General features: G+C 40.7%; 2 protein-coding genes across 11 annotated transcripts in view; both read right to left on the bottom strand.

The window, feature by feature from the left end:
* The window catches only part of ZZZ3 (zinc finger ZZ-type containing 3), a 101,499-nt gene extending 100,487 nt beyond the window's left edge, over positions 1 to 1,012 (bottom strand). For 4 of the 7 annotated variants that reach the window (XM_025871969.2, XM_025871968.2, XM_025871973.2 and 1 more), the window contains exon 1: positions 876 to 1,012. The gene's annotated coding sequence lies outside the window, so the exon portion shown is untranslated. Of the gene's footprint in view, positions 1 to 205; positions 494 to 875 lie in introns of those variants that run through there. The other 3 variants (XM_025871972.2, XM_073896486.1, XM_073896484.1) reach the window with 3 other exon arrangements.
* Positions 1,013 to 9,045: 8,033 nt separating this feature from the next.
* Positions 9,046 to 15,899, bottom strand: part of USP33 (ubiquitin specific peptidase 33) — a 59,449-nt gene continuing 52,595 nt past the window's right edge. For all 4 annotated transcript variants that reach the window (XM_025871978.2, XM_025871977.2, XM_025871975.2 and 1 more), the window contains exons 22-24: positions 12,559 to 12,661; positions 10,581 to 10,649; positions 9,046 to 10,238 (exon numbers count right to left, since the gene is read on the bottom strand). In XM_025871978.2, coding sequence (XP_025727763.1) covers positions 10,081 to 10,238; positions 10,581 to 10,649; positions 12,559 to 12,661 — 330 coding nt within the window. In that variant the 3' untranslated portion in view covers positions 9,046 to 10,080. The remainder of the gene's footprint in view (positions 10,239 to 10,580; positions 10,650 to 12,558; positions 12,662 to 15,899) is intronic.

Here is a 15,899-nt window from a genome sequence, read left to right as displayed (position 1 = left end):
AACTATCACTGCGCGGGGAAAAAGGAGCCGGGGCTGAGGGGTGCAGACGCTTCTGCAGGTGGCGGAGCGCCCGCAGGGGGGTGGGGAGGAGGACCGTGTCGCCTCAATGGGGTCAACGTAGTCCCCTCAGGACTAAAGGAAGCTAACCTAGCACGTCTCCCGGCACCAAGAGACACTCGCTCCCGGCCCCTCCCTAACAACTTGCCTTGTAGAAAGAGTTGCGGGTCCCAGGCCCCCGGAACCCAAGGCTTCGCCATCCAGGACAACTGCTCTGCCAACAAGGTCCCGCGAGAATCGAGAGATCTCGCGATACAAACCCACTAGCATCTCGCGAGTTTCCTCTAGAACCAACATGGCGGTACAGGGAAATCGGCCTTTCGGAACTTGGAAAGTGCTTCATTAACGGACCGGAGAATGTGTAGAACAAGGAAACAGCAGAAAGGCTTTTCCGCCTTTTATTTCTCATCTATCCCCCCTAGTAAAGAAAAGCGGTAGGAAACCCTAAAACCTCCAAAGATTACGGTTATACCACACAGACAACATCCCTTTGCCTCAACCAGCCTCCCAGCCTGTCACGTGGAGGCAGATTCTCGGCGTGCCCGTCACGTGGACGGCTCGCTACTAAGCGAGCGCGCGCTTGTCCTCCCAAGAGCCCTCCCCGCCCCCCTATCGCCCGCGCACACGTGCGCGCGCACCCCCACCCCACGTGGGGGCTTCGCCGTCGCTGCCGCCGCCGCCGCCGCCTCCAACCCACCCCCTCCCGGCACTCAGCTCCAAATCCGGGTTCCAAAGTCGATGGTGCCCCGGGTTCCCTCCTCCTCCATTCTCCCTCCCCCATGTCTGGCCCCCACCACATGCCCCGAGCGACTGCTCACCTTTCAAGCGGGGCAGGGCGCCGGGGGCCACTCGGGGAGGCGCCGCCGCCGTGGCCGCTCTCTGGCCCCGCCACGGCACTTGCCCGGGTGGCCGCCGCAGGAAGCTCGACAGCGGCGCCGCGGCGCTTCCAGGTGGGTCCCCGCCTCCCGCTCCTGCCACTTCCCGCAGCACCAGCGGCTCCTTCCGGTCCCCTCCTCTTTCCTCGCTGGGACGGACGGGCGGGCGGCGGCGGCTGCAGGCGCGCTCACTACACCGCCTGCCGGTAACCGCGGCCCGTGCAGCGCCGGAGGCCTGGGAGATGCCGAGGTCCGCCCCCGCGGTCAGCCCTCCTCCCTGCACGAGGGTTGGTCTTCTGAGGGCAGGGCCCAGTTCATACCCTGCAATAGTCTTAACTCGGCCCTTTGCTTCTGTAGGGGAAAGGCGTCACTGTAGCCCCGCTGTTGGAAGTCCGCTCCATCCTGCCCTTTGTGGCCTCTTGAAAAATTTGGACACCCTAGCTCCCTTAGCGGTGTGGTCTCAACTATATATGGATATTATATATGCTCCTGCCTACTTCATCTCCAACCACACGACCCCCAGCTCACCCCTTTGGCTTTGTGGCTGTTCGTACAACGCGCAGGGCTCTGTCCAGTTCAAGACTTTCAGCTTGCTTTTGCCTCTGACTAGAACTCTTCAGTTAACTCGTTGATGTTCAATGCGTACTTCAACTCCCTTCTCGAAAGTCAACATCTGAGGCTTCCAGACCACTTTATCCAAAGGAGCACGCTCACACCACCGCTCGCTCTTTCTTCACCTGCGTATATTTCTGCCTAACAGTTATCACGTACAGACTTTGTCGGTCTCCTGCCGCCAAGAAGGTGAGATCCATAGAGGCAGGGACTTTGTAACTTTTGCTCATTGCTGTGTCCCCAGACCTGTGTCAGGCACAAAGAAGTCTTAATAAATACTGTATTAAAACATGACAACAGGGGCTTGTGGCTGGCTCACTCGGAAGAACAGGCGACTCCTGATCTTGGGGTTGTGAGTTTGAGCCCCACCTTAGGCATAGAGATTATTTATATAAATAAATAAACTTTAAAAAAATAAATGAAACATGTTAACAAACTACATTGGGCATGCAGGAAAATTAAAGCCCAATAAACATTCATGGAGATAAGTACTTCCCTTGGGTTCATAGTTCCATTGACACTCTCACCATTTATGAGCTGTGGAAAAGCTGAGCTAAATCTCCTTCCCTGTCTAAAGTTAGAAAATTATATTCCAAAAAATATAAAATCCAGAAGCCATTTTAACTGGAGCTCTCCTGCATTTGTCAAGTACTGCTACTTCATTGCTTTTGTTTTCCTCGTCTTTGGAACTTTTTTTTTCATGCAAGTGGATAACGTGCCTCCTTTTTTTTTTTCTTGTAAGTTATTAAATGGTTGAATTGACTTTTTATATTTGTTTTAGTTGAGAGTTCAACTCAAGATAACATCTCCTTCCAGACAAAAGGTGACAGGTATATTTTTATATTAACACATCAACAAGCCTTTACTGAACCTAATTGGTTCCAGGCCCTATTCTAGGACTAGAGTCACAAAAATAAACAAGGTTTCCCTACCTTGCTCTATATACTTACAGAACCAAGTTTTTTGTATAATAACCGTAACAACCATCTCTTCTAGAATCCTATGCGGCAGGCAATATGCTATCTACTTTTTATCACTTATCATATTTTAATCTTCCAACAATCCTGAGAAAGATACTATTAATGTCTGGCACCAAAAGTTACTTCTCAGATACACTTCAGAAATGAAGGACTTATTACCAGTAGCCAGGAGTGTTCCATAGACAGCCATGAACTGTCAGCCCCTTCTGGTGTTGTTCAGTGTCACACCTTTTCCCAAGGAGGCCACATCCAAAATGACTGATCAGTGTAGAGCCACTAGTAGTATCTATCAGGACTGTTGAAACGGGGGGCGCCTGGGTGCCTTGGTTGGGCGTCTGCCTTTGGCTCAGGTCATGATCCCAGGATCCTGGGATGGAGCCCCACATCTGGCTCTCTGCTCAGTGGGGAGCCTGCTTCTCCCTCTCCCTCCCACTTCCCCTGCTATGTGTCTGTGTGTCCATCAAATAAATAAATAAAATCTTTAATAAAATCTTCCTTGTTGGAAGGACTAGCCCTCTCACCTCAACATGGGACAGTTCTAGTGGATCATCCTATCTGTAGAACAACTTGCATCAGCTGATGCATTCCATTAAGATTACATCACGGCTTGACTTCTTCCTCTGCCCAGTTCTTCCCTAACCTCACAAATGATGATCCTAAGAGCATTTCCAAATTAATCTGCACACCAATCATCTAAGTATCTGGTTCCTGGAGAACACAACCTGTGACTCTTCACATTTTTCTGATGAGAAAAATGGGCTTAGAGAGGTTATGTAATTTGAACTGCAGAGGCTCTATGTAGAGATATAAATATTGTGGGAACAGAGGAGGTTTGGGAAAGGCTTTTTACAAGGGTTGGCATTCGAGTTATAGCATGAGTTTGCAAAGCAGAGAAAAAAGACTTGTCAACTGAGGGAACTGCATGAATGAGAGTGTACAGGAATGTGAGAGGGGAACTACAAGTAGCCCCAAGTGGCTGGGTTCTAGGGTCTTTGGAACAAGCACTAAAGAAGTAAGGGGGAAAAGACCAGTTCATTGATGGTAAAGAAGATAGCAAAGGAGAGAAAACTGTAGGCTTGGGTGTTGATCCTGGCCAAGTAGAAAGGGCTAAGAGTCCCTCAAATCTTCAATTATCTAAGAGAGGGAAAAGGAGCTCCCTTGCTCTCAGGAGGAAACACAGCCAAGCTCACTGGTGAAAGTCACTCCCTAATTATGGTATATCCCGTTTGCCCTTTGTTATTTTCATCTAGGATCACAGAATACTGAAGATGGAAGAGACTTCAAGATCATCTAATTCAGGGGTTTGTACAATTTTACTGAAGCACTGGCGTTCCTTTTATAAACACAGTCTTATGCCAGAATCCAATATATAATCCAAATAAAATGACCTGGGAATTGGCAACCACTGACACCTCCCTTGTCCCTTACTATGGCCTTTTAAGGCACTGCCTCAGAACGTGTTTGGAAAACCATTGATGTAGCTCATTCATTCGTTCTTTTACTTTTTCTTTTTTTTTAATAGACATGATAGGAGCTATACTGGTGCTGGAGATATAGTACTAAGCAAAGCAAGCATAGACCCTACCCTTACAGATCCTGTAGTCTAGGGAGGGAGGTTGACATTCAAGAAATAATTACACAAATACTGTAATTACACAAATACTTATCAAACTGATAAGCACCATGAATAAAAAGTACAGGTCACTATAAGAGTATGTCCATAATACCCCAAAGTACATGTTCTAAGGTCTTTAGAAAGAAGAAAAAGGGAGGACTTCCTGAGGAAGTAACATTTAGGCTGAATGAGACCTAATGTATGAATGTGCATTTAGGACTTAGTCAAAGGGTGTGGAAAACATTATACAGAGAGAGAAGAGTTGATGCAAAGGCCCCTATGAGAATGGAACTTACAACTACTTATTTGCTTACTACCAATACTACTACTATGACGAGAGATAAGCTACTTTATGTATATAAGATATGATATGAAATAATGTATCCTAATTGCTATTGTTTTAGATCATATTTTCCATGTCATATTATTCAGAAGCCCCAAGTGGTTATGTAATTTATTTAGCCATTTTTCTTTTTGGGGGTATTAGGCTACTCTACTTTCATGCTATTACAAATGACTGGTTTGATGAATGCCCTTATATTCAAATATGTATCTAGATATCTGAGGGGCTAAATCTTCAAGATTTGGGTAGCTGATTGAATGTGTTGGTATGTTAAAAGAGAGTCTAGGATTCCTGGGTTGTGTGACTGGGGAGATGGAGGTGTCATTGAGGACCACAGGACTTTTACTACTTTTAGTAAAAGTAGGAGCAGGCTTAGGGGTGGAAATGATGTGTGCCATTAGGGTATACTGAATTTGAAGTAGCTCATACATTCAAATGAAGCTGCCCAGGAGTCAGTAGAATATATGTGTCTGGGATGCAAGCCATAGGTCAGAAGTGGAAGTACAGATTTGTGAGTCTTCAACATATAAGCAGTAACGGGAACCTGGGTCTGGATTAGGTTTTCTAGGGAGAGCACAAAGAGTGAGAATTGAAAATGTATGTAGAACAAAACCTAAAGAAACTCAAACATTTGGAGGCAAGGAAAAAAAGAGACGACTATAGAGGAGAAACAAGGGGCCAGAACAGTAAAAGAAAAACTGGATAGAACGGTACCCCCAAAACCAGGGAGGAGGTAATTTGAAAGAGAGTCATCAACATTAAGTTATTAGAGAAATTTGCCAGCCATCTATTTTGTGCCACACACTGTGGTAAGCACTAGGAGTAAACAAGACAAATCCTTTTGGTGCTTATTGTCTAGTAGGGAAGATGTTGTTGTACACCACCTAAAAGACCAAGATATTTGGCATACTTTTAAAAAAATTATACCTTGCTTATTTCTAAAAACACATGGCTTACAAAAAATTAATAGGCAAAATCAAATTTAAAATAATTAAAATGGGAAAATTCGGACAACAAGAAAACAGAAGAATAATGCAGAAATACATATTCTAGGGTCCTGAACACTTACTATTTTTTTTTTTTAAGATTTTATTTGACAGGGAGAGAGAGCACAAGTAGGCAGAGAGGCAGGCAGAGGCAGAGGGAGAAGCAGGCCTCCCGCGGAGCAGGGAGCCTGATGTGGGGCTCGATCCCAGGACCCTGGGATCATGACCTGAGTCAAGGCAGACGCTTAACGACTGAGCCACCCAGGCACCCCCTGAACACTTAACTTTAATTCTGGCAGATGTTGTAATAAGGAAAAACAAGATCAGTTATGATAGTCTCAGTATCCATAAGATAGTAACAAATCAGTTGCTCAGAGGAAGAGTACTAAGACCAGAGATAAATTTGTCCTACAATTTCTCAAAACAAGACTGATAGTGAACTGTATCTTCAACAGCATCTTTATAGTAAATCCAACAGCTAATTTTGTGGGGCTCTTTATTACAACATCTCTTCACCTAGGCTAAAGGCAATTTTTTAAGCTTGGAAGAGGTAAATAGCATAGCCCAGGTAAGAAACTCTTACAGTCTAATTTAGCACAAGGAAAGATTTAAAAGTTTCAACATTTATTATATCACAGATCCTGAACCACTATTCTTTCATTTTCTACAATTCATTTACAGGGTGAAGATTTTGAAAAAGTCCCTCAAAAGGAATCTAGAATGAGAAAATCATCATTTTGCAACCTGTAATGAAAGCACTGACTCAGGCAGTACTCATCAGTAGATAAAAACTATTAGTGGAAAAGTTGATCAGTAACTTTACAATGGAAGAAGTGGGTTCTCACCATCTGAACCCAGATCAATCCTTGTATCATTAAAAGTGGAACAACCAAGTATTGTGTGACTCCCTCCTACTTCCTTCCCCTTGCTTCACCAGGCTGATAAATTTGTTAGATGGTTATATTGGTGTCTCCCAGTGAACTGCCTTTTGGTATTCAGGCCTTCACATAGTTCCCTCCCAACAAGATAGCAGAAATGACACTATGTCAGTTCCAGTCCTAAACTTTTAGAAGCTGCAGCATTTTCTTTCGCCCTTTTGGAATCCACTGCCATCCAGTAAGATAGATAAGGCTGTCCTAGAGAGAAGCCACATGCAGAGGTCCTGGATGATAAGATCCTAGAAAGACAGAAGCCTTGATGGAGATGAATGTTGTGGCTCAGCCAACAGCAGCACCAAGGCCCCAGTTTTGTTAGGAGCCTTTTTGAACCTTCCAACAGTGTGTCTGCCAGCTCAGTGCAGCCTCATGAGCGACTCCAGACAACCCACAGAATCATGAAAAATAATAAATCCTTATTTTAAAAAAGTTTTGAGGGCTCTGTTATGCTACAAAAACATAGTCTTCAACCTGAGTAGCATCAGGACTGGTTAGCGAACTATACCTGCTGCTATATTCATGAACAGTCTCAACCTTCAGTGTCCACAGGTCCTTGGGCAGAAGTTCACATGGCTGAGAAAGAAAACTGACCTTAAACCCAAAGGGCTTATCTGATAAATCTACACCTGAATAGTGGCTATCATAATTATGCCTTCATAATTTTGCCAGGCATGAGTTAGTGAAGTCATTATCTACTTAGCAATTAAAGCCATGTTGGGGCATGGACTGGGATCCTAGACTTTCTGCCATTAGTGACATGTAAAAAGCACTGTAGGACTGTGTTATCTGTCAGGGCATATTATCTGCCCCCCAAATTGAGGAGAGAGACACATTTACTATGTACTTTATATCTTTTAAAGCATTTCCTTTCACAACAACCCAAAAGGCAGAGACTCATTTTGCACATGAGGAAACCAAGGTCAGGAACTTGTCAAGGTTATACATACAGCTAGTAAGTGGCAGAGTCCGTGTTCAAATATGAGCAACTTAACTACAGTAGATTGATTGCATTAATAGCTTTAATCGTTCATATCTCTCTGTATCCACACTTTTGCCATGTGACTTTTCAGTTCCTCTCGTTAAAAGTAGGTTTTATTCCCACCTCCCTTATTTCTGGGTTTCACCATGTAACTTGGTTTGGCCAATGAGATATTAGTAGATAGGACACATACAGAGGCTTGAAAACAACTTGCACCTCTGCCGTGACCAAAAGAACTAGCCTGGTGAAGAACACAAGAAACAGAGCCCAACACAAATGAGTGAGCTCAGCCAAGGTCACAAGACCTGCCTCGCCAATTCCCACTGACTGTAAATACATGAGTGAGCTTAGCTGAAATCAGCCAAGGCCTGATTAGCTGAACTCCGCAGACTTGTAAAATAACTAAATGTTTTTGTATACCACTGAGTTTTTGTGGCTGTTACATAGCATTATTGCAGCAAAAGTAACCAATACAGGGGTGCCTGGGTGGCTCAGTCCGTTAAGTGTCTGCCTTCAGTTCGGGTTGGGATTGAGCCCCACCATCAGGCTCCTTGCTCTGTGGGGAGCCCGCTTCTCCCTCTCCTCCCCACTTGTACTCTCTCACTGTCTCTCCTTCTCTCTCTCTCAAATAAATAAAATCTTAAAAAAAAAGAAAGAAATTTACTTGTGACTTCTGAGAGAAGAATAGGTTTTGGAATCAGACACATCTGGGTTTGAATTCGGACGCTTAGTTGTGTGTGCCTGGGCATATTAATCTGTAAACATGTTTAGCCTAGTGCCTAACATTTGCTAAGAATTCAGCATTAGTAGTAATTAGTAGTAGTTGTGTTATTATTAAAACAGTCTTGAATAGCCTGTTGTTTTTTTTCCCCCTGAAGAAATAGTTCTTACCTAATCCCCTGACCTGCAATCCTTCAAAATGGTAACAAGTATATTCAAACTTCTCACCTTGGAGAGTTAGGGGAGTAGCTTCAAAATACAGGGAAATTGCCTCTTTCTGATACAATTAACCACACATAATATTCCAAAGTTTGTTACAAAAATGGTAATGCTACTAACAAATGTGACTAATCCTATAATCTGTTTCAAAAGAATGCACGGAGATATTATATAATGGTGAATAACAGCACTGTGATGAAGTTACATTGCCTCTAGTTGGAGGAAACTTGTAACCTCTAGTTGGAGTCCCCTATCTGCCATTTCTTTGCTGTGTGATTTGGGACAAGCCACTTAACCTAAGTCATAAGGTTGTAATGAGGATTAAATATAAGTAAAGCACTTTAGTAGGTTGACTAAAACATCATAAATATCCAATAAATGGCAAGCAGTATTAAAAACAAACTTTCTGATTATCTCCTAATGCCAAAATTACAATAAATACTGGTAATTCAGAGATAGATCAATAACATTGTTGAATCCATGAAGAGGATCATACTCTAATTATGAGGCAGGAGAAAACTTAAAACTAGATATATCTTTTAAAAATTGAAATACATCTTAATGATTAAGCTCATCATTTCATTAAACATCAAAACTTTACATACTATACCAAAATGACTTATTTTGCATACCTCTGATTAAGAAATAACAGGAAGATATTATAATATTAACAAACTTTATACTTTTCATTCTTAATATCCATTAAATAAGTTCAACATCCAAGTTATAAATTTTAAAATCATTTTTATTGAACTAATTATAACAACACTGTTTTAGCTGGTGGCAGTTGCCCCACACCAAAACAAACCCATTGTGAATGCTATTCAACATCCTCAAAGTAATCCAGTTTGTTTTTATACTTGGAATATAGCTAAACTTTTGACATCACATAATCAGGCAAATAGCGGTGCATACTGCATACTATATTATCCAAAAAGACTTTATGCATTTCATTAAAAAAAATCATTTTGCAAGTGGCTTCAGCTTTATCAACAATCTCATCAACACATTCCATACTTCATGCTCTCAAAATAAAAAGTGCCCTAAAACTAACTCTAAGTTTTTTACTGATTTTAATGAATACTATCCAGGGTTATAGGAATTAAAGTTTAACATTTTACAGTATAAGAGGCAATAAGTTACGGATATATGCTGACACAAATTCCACTCAAACTAAATACATCCTTGATACATTCAAAAAGACATACTGTAAATATTAATATGCTAGTTTATATGCTGCAGTGCAAAAGAAGTGACACCCTAACGTTTCCTGAGCTTTAGGAAATTAACATTTTTCTGACTACAATTCTCAATTTAAAATAGGCTCTTTATTATATGAAGCCATGTCAAAACTATACAATTAAATTAGGGTTTTGGAGAACTGAAAAGATTGGTCAGAGTTATGGTGTGTTAAGGTAATGAAAAAGTTTCCAAAGCAAAAGTATTTACAAAGCTACAAAGGATAGTATGGATTTGCATGTAGTATAAAGATCAAAGATAACCTACTGATTACCAAATGATCACAATTATCCCTCTCTTTCAAAAATATTACACTGAAAGACTTTATGGTAAGTTATCTAGCATTAAATATACCAACCTGTAGTATATCACACATTTTAACACATTCTTCCATAATGCCCAGTAAGAAGGAATAAAATATTAAAAATCAAGAAAATAAACATGCTTTTAGGAATGTTTTTGCATGTGTATGTGAGAGGAAATGAAAATGATTTCTCATTAGAACTCTATACCCTCAAAATTACAAAGACCGAGTTTCTACTTCAATTTTTTCTTCTGCTTGTAGTATATCAGGGTCAACGTGAACAACTGGAGGTCGTAGAATAACTTCAGGCCCTCCACCATAAATAGACTGTAGAAAATTCCACGTTTCTTCAGAAATCTGACCAGAATCTGCTCCTAGAATTAAGTGCAAATAGAAAGAATAATATTTACAAACCTATATATTCATATTGCAAAACCTTCATAATGTACCCCCCAGCATGAATCCTCCAGGGATAACTGAGTACTAAGGGAACACGAATTTCCAGACTACCAGCCCATTATGGTCTTAGTATTTTTTCCTAGCTCCTATCAACAGCCTTAAACCTTTCCTCAGATAACAAACACTGGCAGCTTTTCTACTATTTGTCCTCCTTCATATATGAATTACATCATTAGAATGGGTAAAAAAGTGGCACAGATGGCTAGTAATGTTATATTCTTAACAGTGACAAATGGCTTAAGTATTAGTCAACTTACCTTGCCTGAGCATCACATTGCCACATTTAGTGACTGCAATTTTAGTGTTATCAATAGGACCTGGAGGATCTAAGTCAAAAGGAAAAACAAAGGATCAAAATGCATACTTTTCAAAGAAATGTACCAAAGAATTACGTATTTCTGTGCCTGAAATAATTGAGGGATGTAACTATATAATCAAATTGATTATTTTGGGGCGCCTGGGTAGCTCAGTCGTTGGGCGTCTGCCTTCGGCTCAGGTCATGATCCCAAGGTCCTGGGATCGAGCCCAGCATCGGGCTCCCTGCTCCGCGGGAGGCCTGCTTCTCCCTCTCCCGCTCCCCCTGCTTATGTTCCCTCTCTCGCTGTGTCTCTCTCTCTGTCAAGTAAATAAATAAAATCTTTAATTTGATTATTTTGTAGTTAGATTATTAGAATTAATTTTTTTTTAAATTGTATTTTTTTTAAGGGTTTTATTTATTTATTTGACAGAGAGAGACAAAGCGAGAGAGGGAACACAAGCAGGGCAGGGGGGAGTGGGAGAGGGAGAAGCAGGCTCCCCGCCAAGCAGGGAGCCCGATGCGGGGCTCAATCCCAGGACCCCGGGATCACGACCTGAGCTGAAGGCAGACGCTTAACGACTGAGCCACCCAGGTGCCCCTAGAATTAATTTTTAACCATCTTCTGAGCCTCTTCCTTTTGGGTCTTAGTTCCCTCCCCCACCCCAAATAGAACCAAGAAAGAAAAGGAGAGAGGCTCTCTCACTACCATCTAAAATCTCACTTTAACTATCCATTTGATGACCACAGGTTGAAATGCACTTTTAATGTTATAAAAGAACAATTCTTTTATAATTTAAAAAGAAATCATGTAATTCCTGAGTTATTTCAGACTGTCATTAAACTAAAAACAATAAAAGCATTATAAATTGAAATGTTAAAATGTATCATTTTTTAATTTAAGGGGGAAAAAAACCTGTTTTCCCCCTGAATACAAAAGTACAGTGCATGTTTATTATTAAAAGCTGTAAAACAAGGGGCGCCCGGGTGGCTCAGTCGGTAAGCCACTGCCTTCGGCTCAGGTCATGATCTCAGGGTCCTGGGATCGAGTCCCGCATCAAGCCCCACATAGGACTCCCTGCTCCGCGGGAAGCCTGCTTCTCCCTCTCCCACTCCCCCTGCTTGTGTTCCCTCTCTTGCTGTGTCTTTCTCTCTGTCAAATAAACAAATAAAATCTTTTTAAAAAAAAGCTGTAAAACAAAACAAAAAGGCACAAGGAAGAAAAAATATTGTAATCCCATTACAGAAAATAGGCAGGTTAAATATCTTTGTGGTCTTTTTACCTTCGCGTATGTTTGCCATTTTTTTTAAATATGAAGGGTTCAAACTATGAATACAGTATTGTAACCTTTTTCATTTATCAAGAACATCTTTTTAATTATCACATACTGCCACAAAAATTATTTTTAAAGTCCGCATAGTATGTTACTGTAATGGTTAAACCATTATGTAACCAATCTTATTGTTGGGTGGATTTTTTTTAACTTTTCAATATTAAGATTGCAGACTAATTTTGTTCAGTTCCTTTATTCCTGCTATGAATATGCTGTAAGTCATGAAATAGGTTTAAAACAACTAACCAGAATATAAGCTAGAATGTTAGATCCCTGAGGGCAGGGATCTTTTTCTCTTTTTTTTTTTTTTAAGATTTTTATTTATTCATGAGAGACAGAGGGGAGAGAGAGAGAGAGAGAGAGAGAGAAACAGAGGGAGAAGCAGGCTCCCAAGGAGCAGGGAGCCCGATGCGGGATTCGATCCCAGGACCCTAGGATCATGACCTGAGCCGAAGGCAGATAAATACTTAACCATCGGAGCCACCCAGGCACCCGATCTTTTTCTCTCTTATTCACTGGTATAATCCCAAATGCATATAGATATCCAAAAAATATTCGTCAAACAAAAAATCAGCAAAGAATTTCATTTTTCAGTTAACTACTTACCTCCATCTTTACCCTTCACAAAACTTTCCCATTCTCTAAACCACTGCATACTGATGCAATAAAAAGTAGCTGGAGAATCCTCCTCTTGGAATGCTCTGTTGAGCTACAGGGAGAAAAAAATCAGTCACCTAATATCTAGAACTTGTTTATAGCAGAACAATACAACCATTCTACTTCAGCATTTGATAAGGCCAATACCTCATGAAGAATGTGATGCACATTGATGCTAAGTTATCTTAGTACCACTGTAATACCTATTAGTAAGCAAGTCAGTCTAGGTTATGTCTCAAAATTTCCAAGTACACACACAAAAGAAGAATAAGACACTGGGTAAGTCAAAATGGTCAAGGCAAGTCTTCAAAACAATAAATACTCCACGTATTTATTAAATTTAAATATACTATATCCACTGTCTACCCTTTACTTCTGTTCACTGTTCACTTAAGATATTGGTGGACATGTTGCTACTACAAACACAATGTTGCAATGAATAATCTTGTACATGTCGTTTCACAAACAATATACATACATGTATAGGACAAATTCTCAAATGTGGTGGAACTAAGGTCCCTAAAGATGTTCCACTTCCTCTTCTAAGGCCGAAGGAAATGGGTATGTGACTCAACTAGGCAAAACTCTACTAGAAATGGAAATCTTCAGGAGTCATCTAATGGTGAGAATGAAGTCACTCCTATGTCAATTTTGTTAGCCACATACCCAGGGCTAGCTTGGTTCCTGAAATTCTGGACAATTCAATTTTTCCTTTTGATAAATTTCTTTTTTGCTTAAGTTAGCCAGTGCCTTCAATTAAAGAAGCCCAAGTGAAAGAATAATTGATATAGAAAGAAAGATAGAGGAAAAAGAGCCTAAGGAAAATGAAGGGTATCTGAAATTTACCCAACTGTACTAGGTATGAAAAGACAGTGAGACTTCTAAAAATATTTCATTATGGGTAACTAAATGCCTATGGTACTATCCAAGGACAAAGACAGCCAAGTCCAGATAATGTCGCTCCTATAATCAAATCTATTAAAACCCTGTCATTGTCCCCAAAGATCCTTATAATAGCACAGAAGTATCTCCATAATCTGGCTCCATGATTTGACTTCATCTTCTAATAACTTTCTTCCTCATTTATTCACTCATGGTCACAAAGACCTCTTTGTTATTCTCAGAACCAAGCAGTTACTTTCCTGTCTCTTAAAGCTTTTACATGACTACCCCCTTCTTTTCACACATATCTAAATACGTCCCTCACCTCCTTCGAATCTTTACTTAAATGTCACTTTCTCACTAAGGCCTATCTGGATCACCCTATTTAAAAATGCACCTGACACCTCCTTTCATCACTGTACTCTTCATCCCTCTTGTTCTGTTTTTTTTTCCTTTTCCAAAGAACTCATTACCTTTTAATATATCCTGTATTTTTTTTATTAAATATAAGTTATTTGTGGGCAAGGATCTTTCTGGGATACAAGGTAGTTGTTTCCACAGAACAATGAAAGGCAATGAAAAATGTGGCTGTCTGATGGTTAACACATAAATCAAAGCATGTCTGTCTCAAGGTACAGAATTAAAGTTAGGACTTTCCATGATGCACAACTTATCCCTAGAGAACTGAGATTCCTGAAATGTAATATCAGACTGATTCTACCAGATGAATCCATTTAATTCATAGCATTACTGGGTTTGGATATTTTTAGGACTTCACATTGGAGTATTTCTTATGTGTCTAGGTGGGACTTTTTAAATATTAGGTAACTATAATTACCTCACTAATTTAAAGATACATGTTTTTTCTCTAGTTCTGGGAAATTTCTCTAAACTGTTGCCCTAAGTTGTTTCCCCCTTCTATTCTCTTCTAAAATACCTATTAAAAAACACTGGATTCTATGTCTATCCAATATTCAAAACTTTTGATTTCCATCTGTTTATCTTTGTGCTTCATTTTAGGAGAAACGCTTCGCAAGATCTTTCAGAACACTAATTTGCTCTTCAGCAGTATTTATGCGGCTATTCAGTCAACTCATCTACTGAGTTCTGCTTTGTTTTTATGATATAATATCCTTACATATCTCCCTGAGGAACAATTGTATTTATTTTAAAGCATAATTTAAGAATTCTATGTATTAGAAGCTATCTAAGATAATTCCTTCTTCAACTGACCTAAGTTTCCGTATTTACTGCTCTATCCAAGCAGAAACCTTTATGCTTGCTGCCTTGTACAATGTAAAGGGCAGAATGCTGAGGTTATTACTGGTATGTCACTTTCAAGCTTGAAGCCTATGCAGTCATTTCCTATGGCCTTTGGTTTGCTTCTTCAGTCTGATCCTATCTACTTTTTTAATTTTTCAGAAACTCTACTTTTCCAGTCTACCAAGGGCACCGGTATCTGTACTTCAGTGTTAAATTTTATACTAACACATAGTTTTGTTTAAAAGAGGGGGGAGGTTCAGTAAATTTAGAGTTTTGCAACCACCACCACAAACCAGTTTAGAACACTTCTAACACCCCAAAGAGTTCCCCTGCACCATTATTCTACAGTTTCTACAGTCCATCTCTTGTTCTCAGCCCCAGGAAACCACTGATTTACATTGTCTTTATTATTTCCCATTTTTCAGATGTTTCATATAAATGGAATTTGACATCACATAGCCTTTTCATGTCTATCTTCTTTCACTTGGCATAATGTTTCTGACATGCAACAACCATGTTGTTGCATGCATCAATAGTCCAATCTTTTTTTATTGCCAGTAGTATTCTATTGTAGAGCTACCATATTTTGTTTATCTATTTGCCAGCTAACATTTCAACTGTTTCCAGTTTAAGTCAATTATAAGGAATACTGCTATGAACATCTGGTATAAGGTTGTTTTTTTTTTTAAAGTAAGCTCTACACCTAACATGGGCCTTGAACTCATGACTCCATGATCAAGAGTCACATGTTCTGGGGCGCCTGGGTGGCTCAGTCGTTAAGCGTCTGCCTTCAGCTCAGCTCATGATCCCAGGGTCCTGGGATTGAGCCCCGCATCGGGCTCCCTGCTCGGCAGGAAGCCTGCTTCTCGGTCTCCCACTCCCCCTGCTTGTGTTCCCTCTCTCGCTGTGTCTCCCTCCGTCAGATAAATAAATCTTTTTTTTTAAAGATTTTTTATTTATTCATTTGAGACACAGAGATAGAGAGAGAGAGAGAGAGAGAGCATGAGCAGGGGGGAGAGCAGAAGGATAAGGAGAAGCAGGCTCCCTGCTGAGCCAGGAGCCCGATGTGGGGCTTGATCCCAGGACTCTGGGATCATGACCTGAGCCAAAGGCAGATACTTAACCATCTGAGCCACCCAGGTGTC

The sequence above is a fragment of the Callorhinus ursinus genome, unplaced genomic scaffold (genome assembly GCF_003265705.2).
Source record: "Callorhinus ursinus isolate GAN/ISIS: 27379988/994484 unplaced genomic scaffold, GSC_fseal_2.0 scaffold9, whole genome shotgun sequence".
NCBI lineage: Eukaryota > Metazoa > Chordata > Mammalia > Carnivora > Otariidae > Callorhinus > Callorhinus ursinus.
Note: the sequence above shows the minus strand (reverse complement) of the source record. Positions and strands in the feature narration are given on the sequence as shown.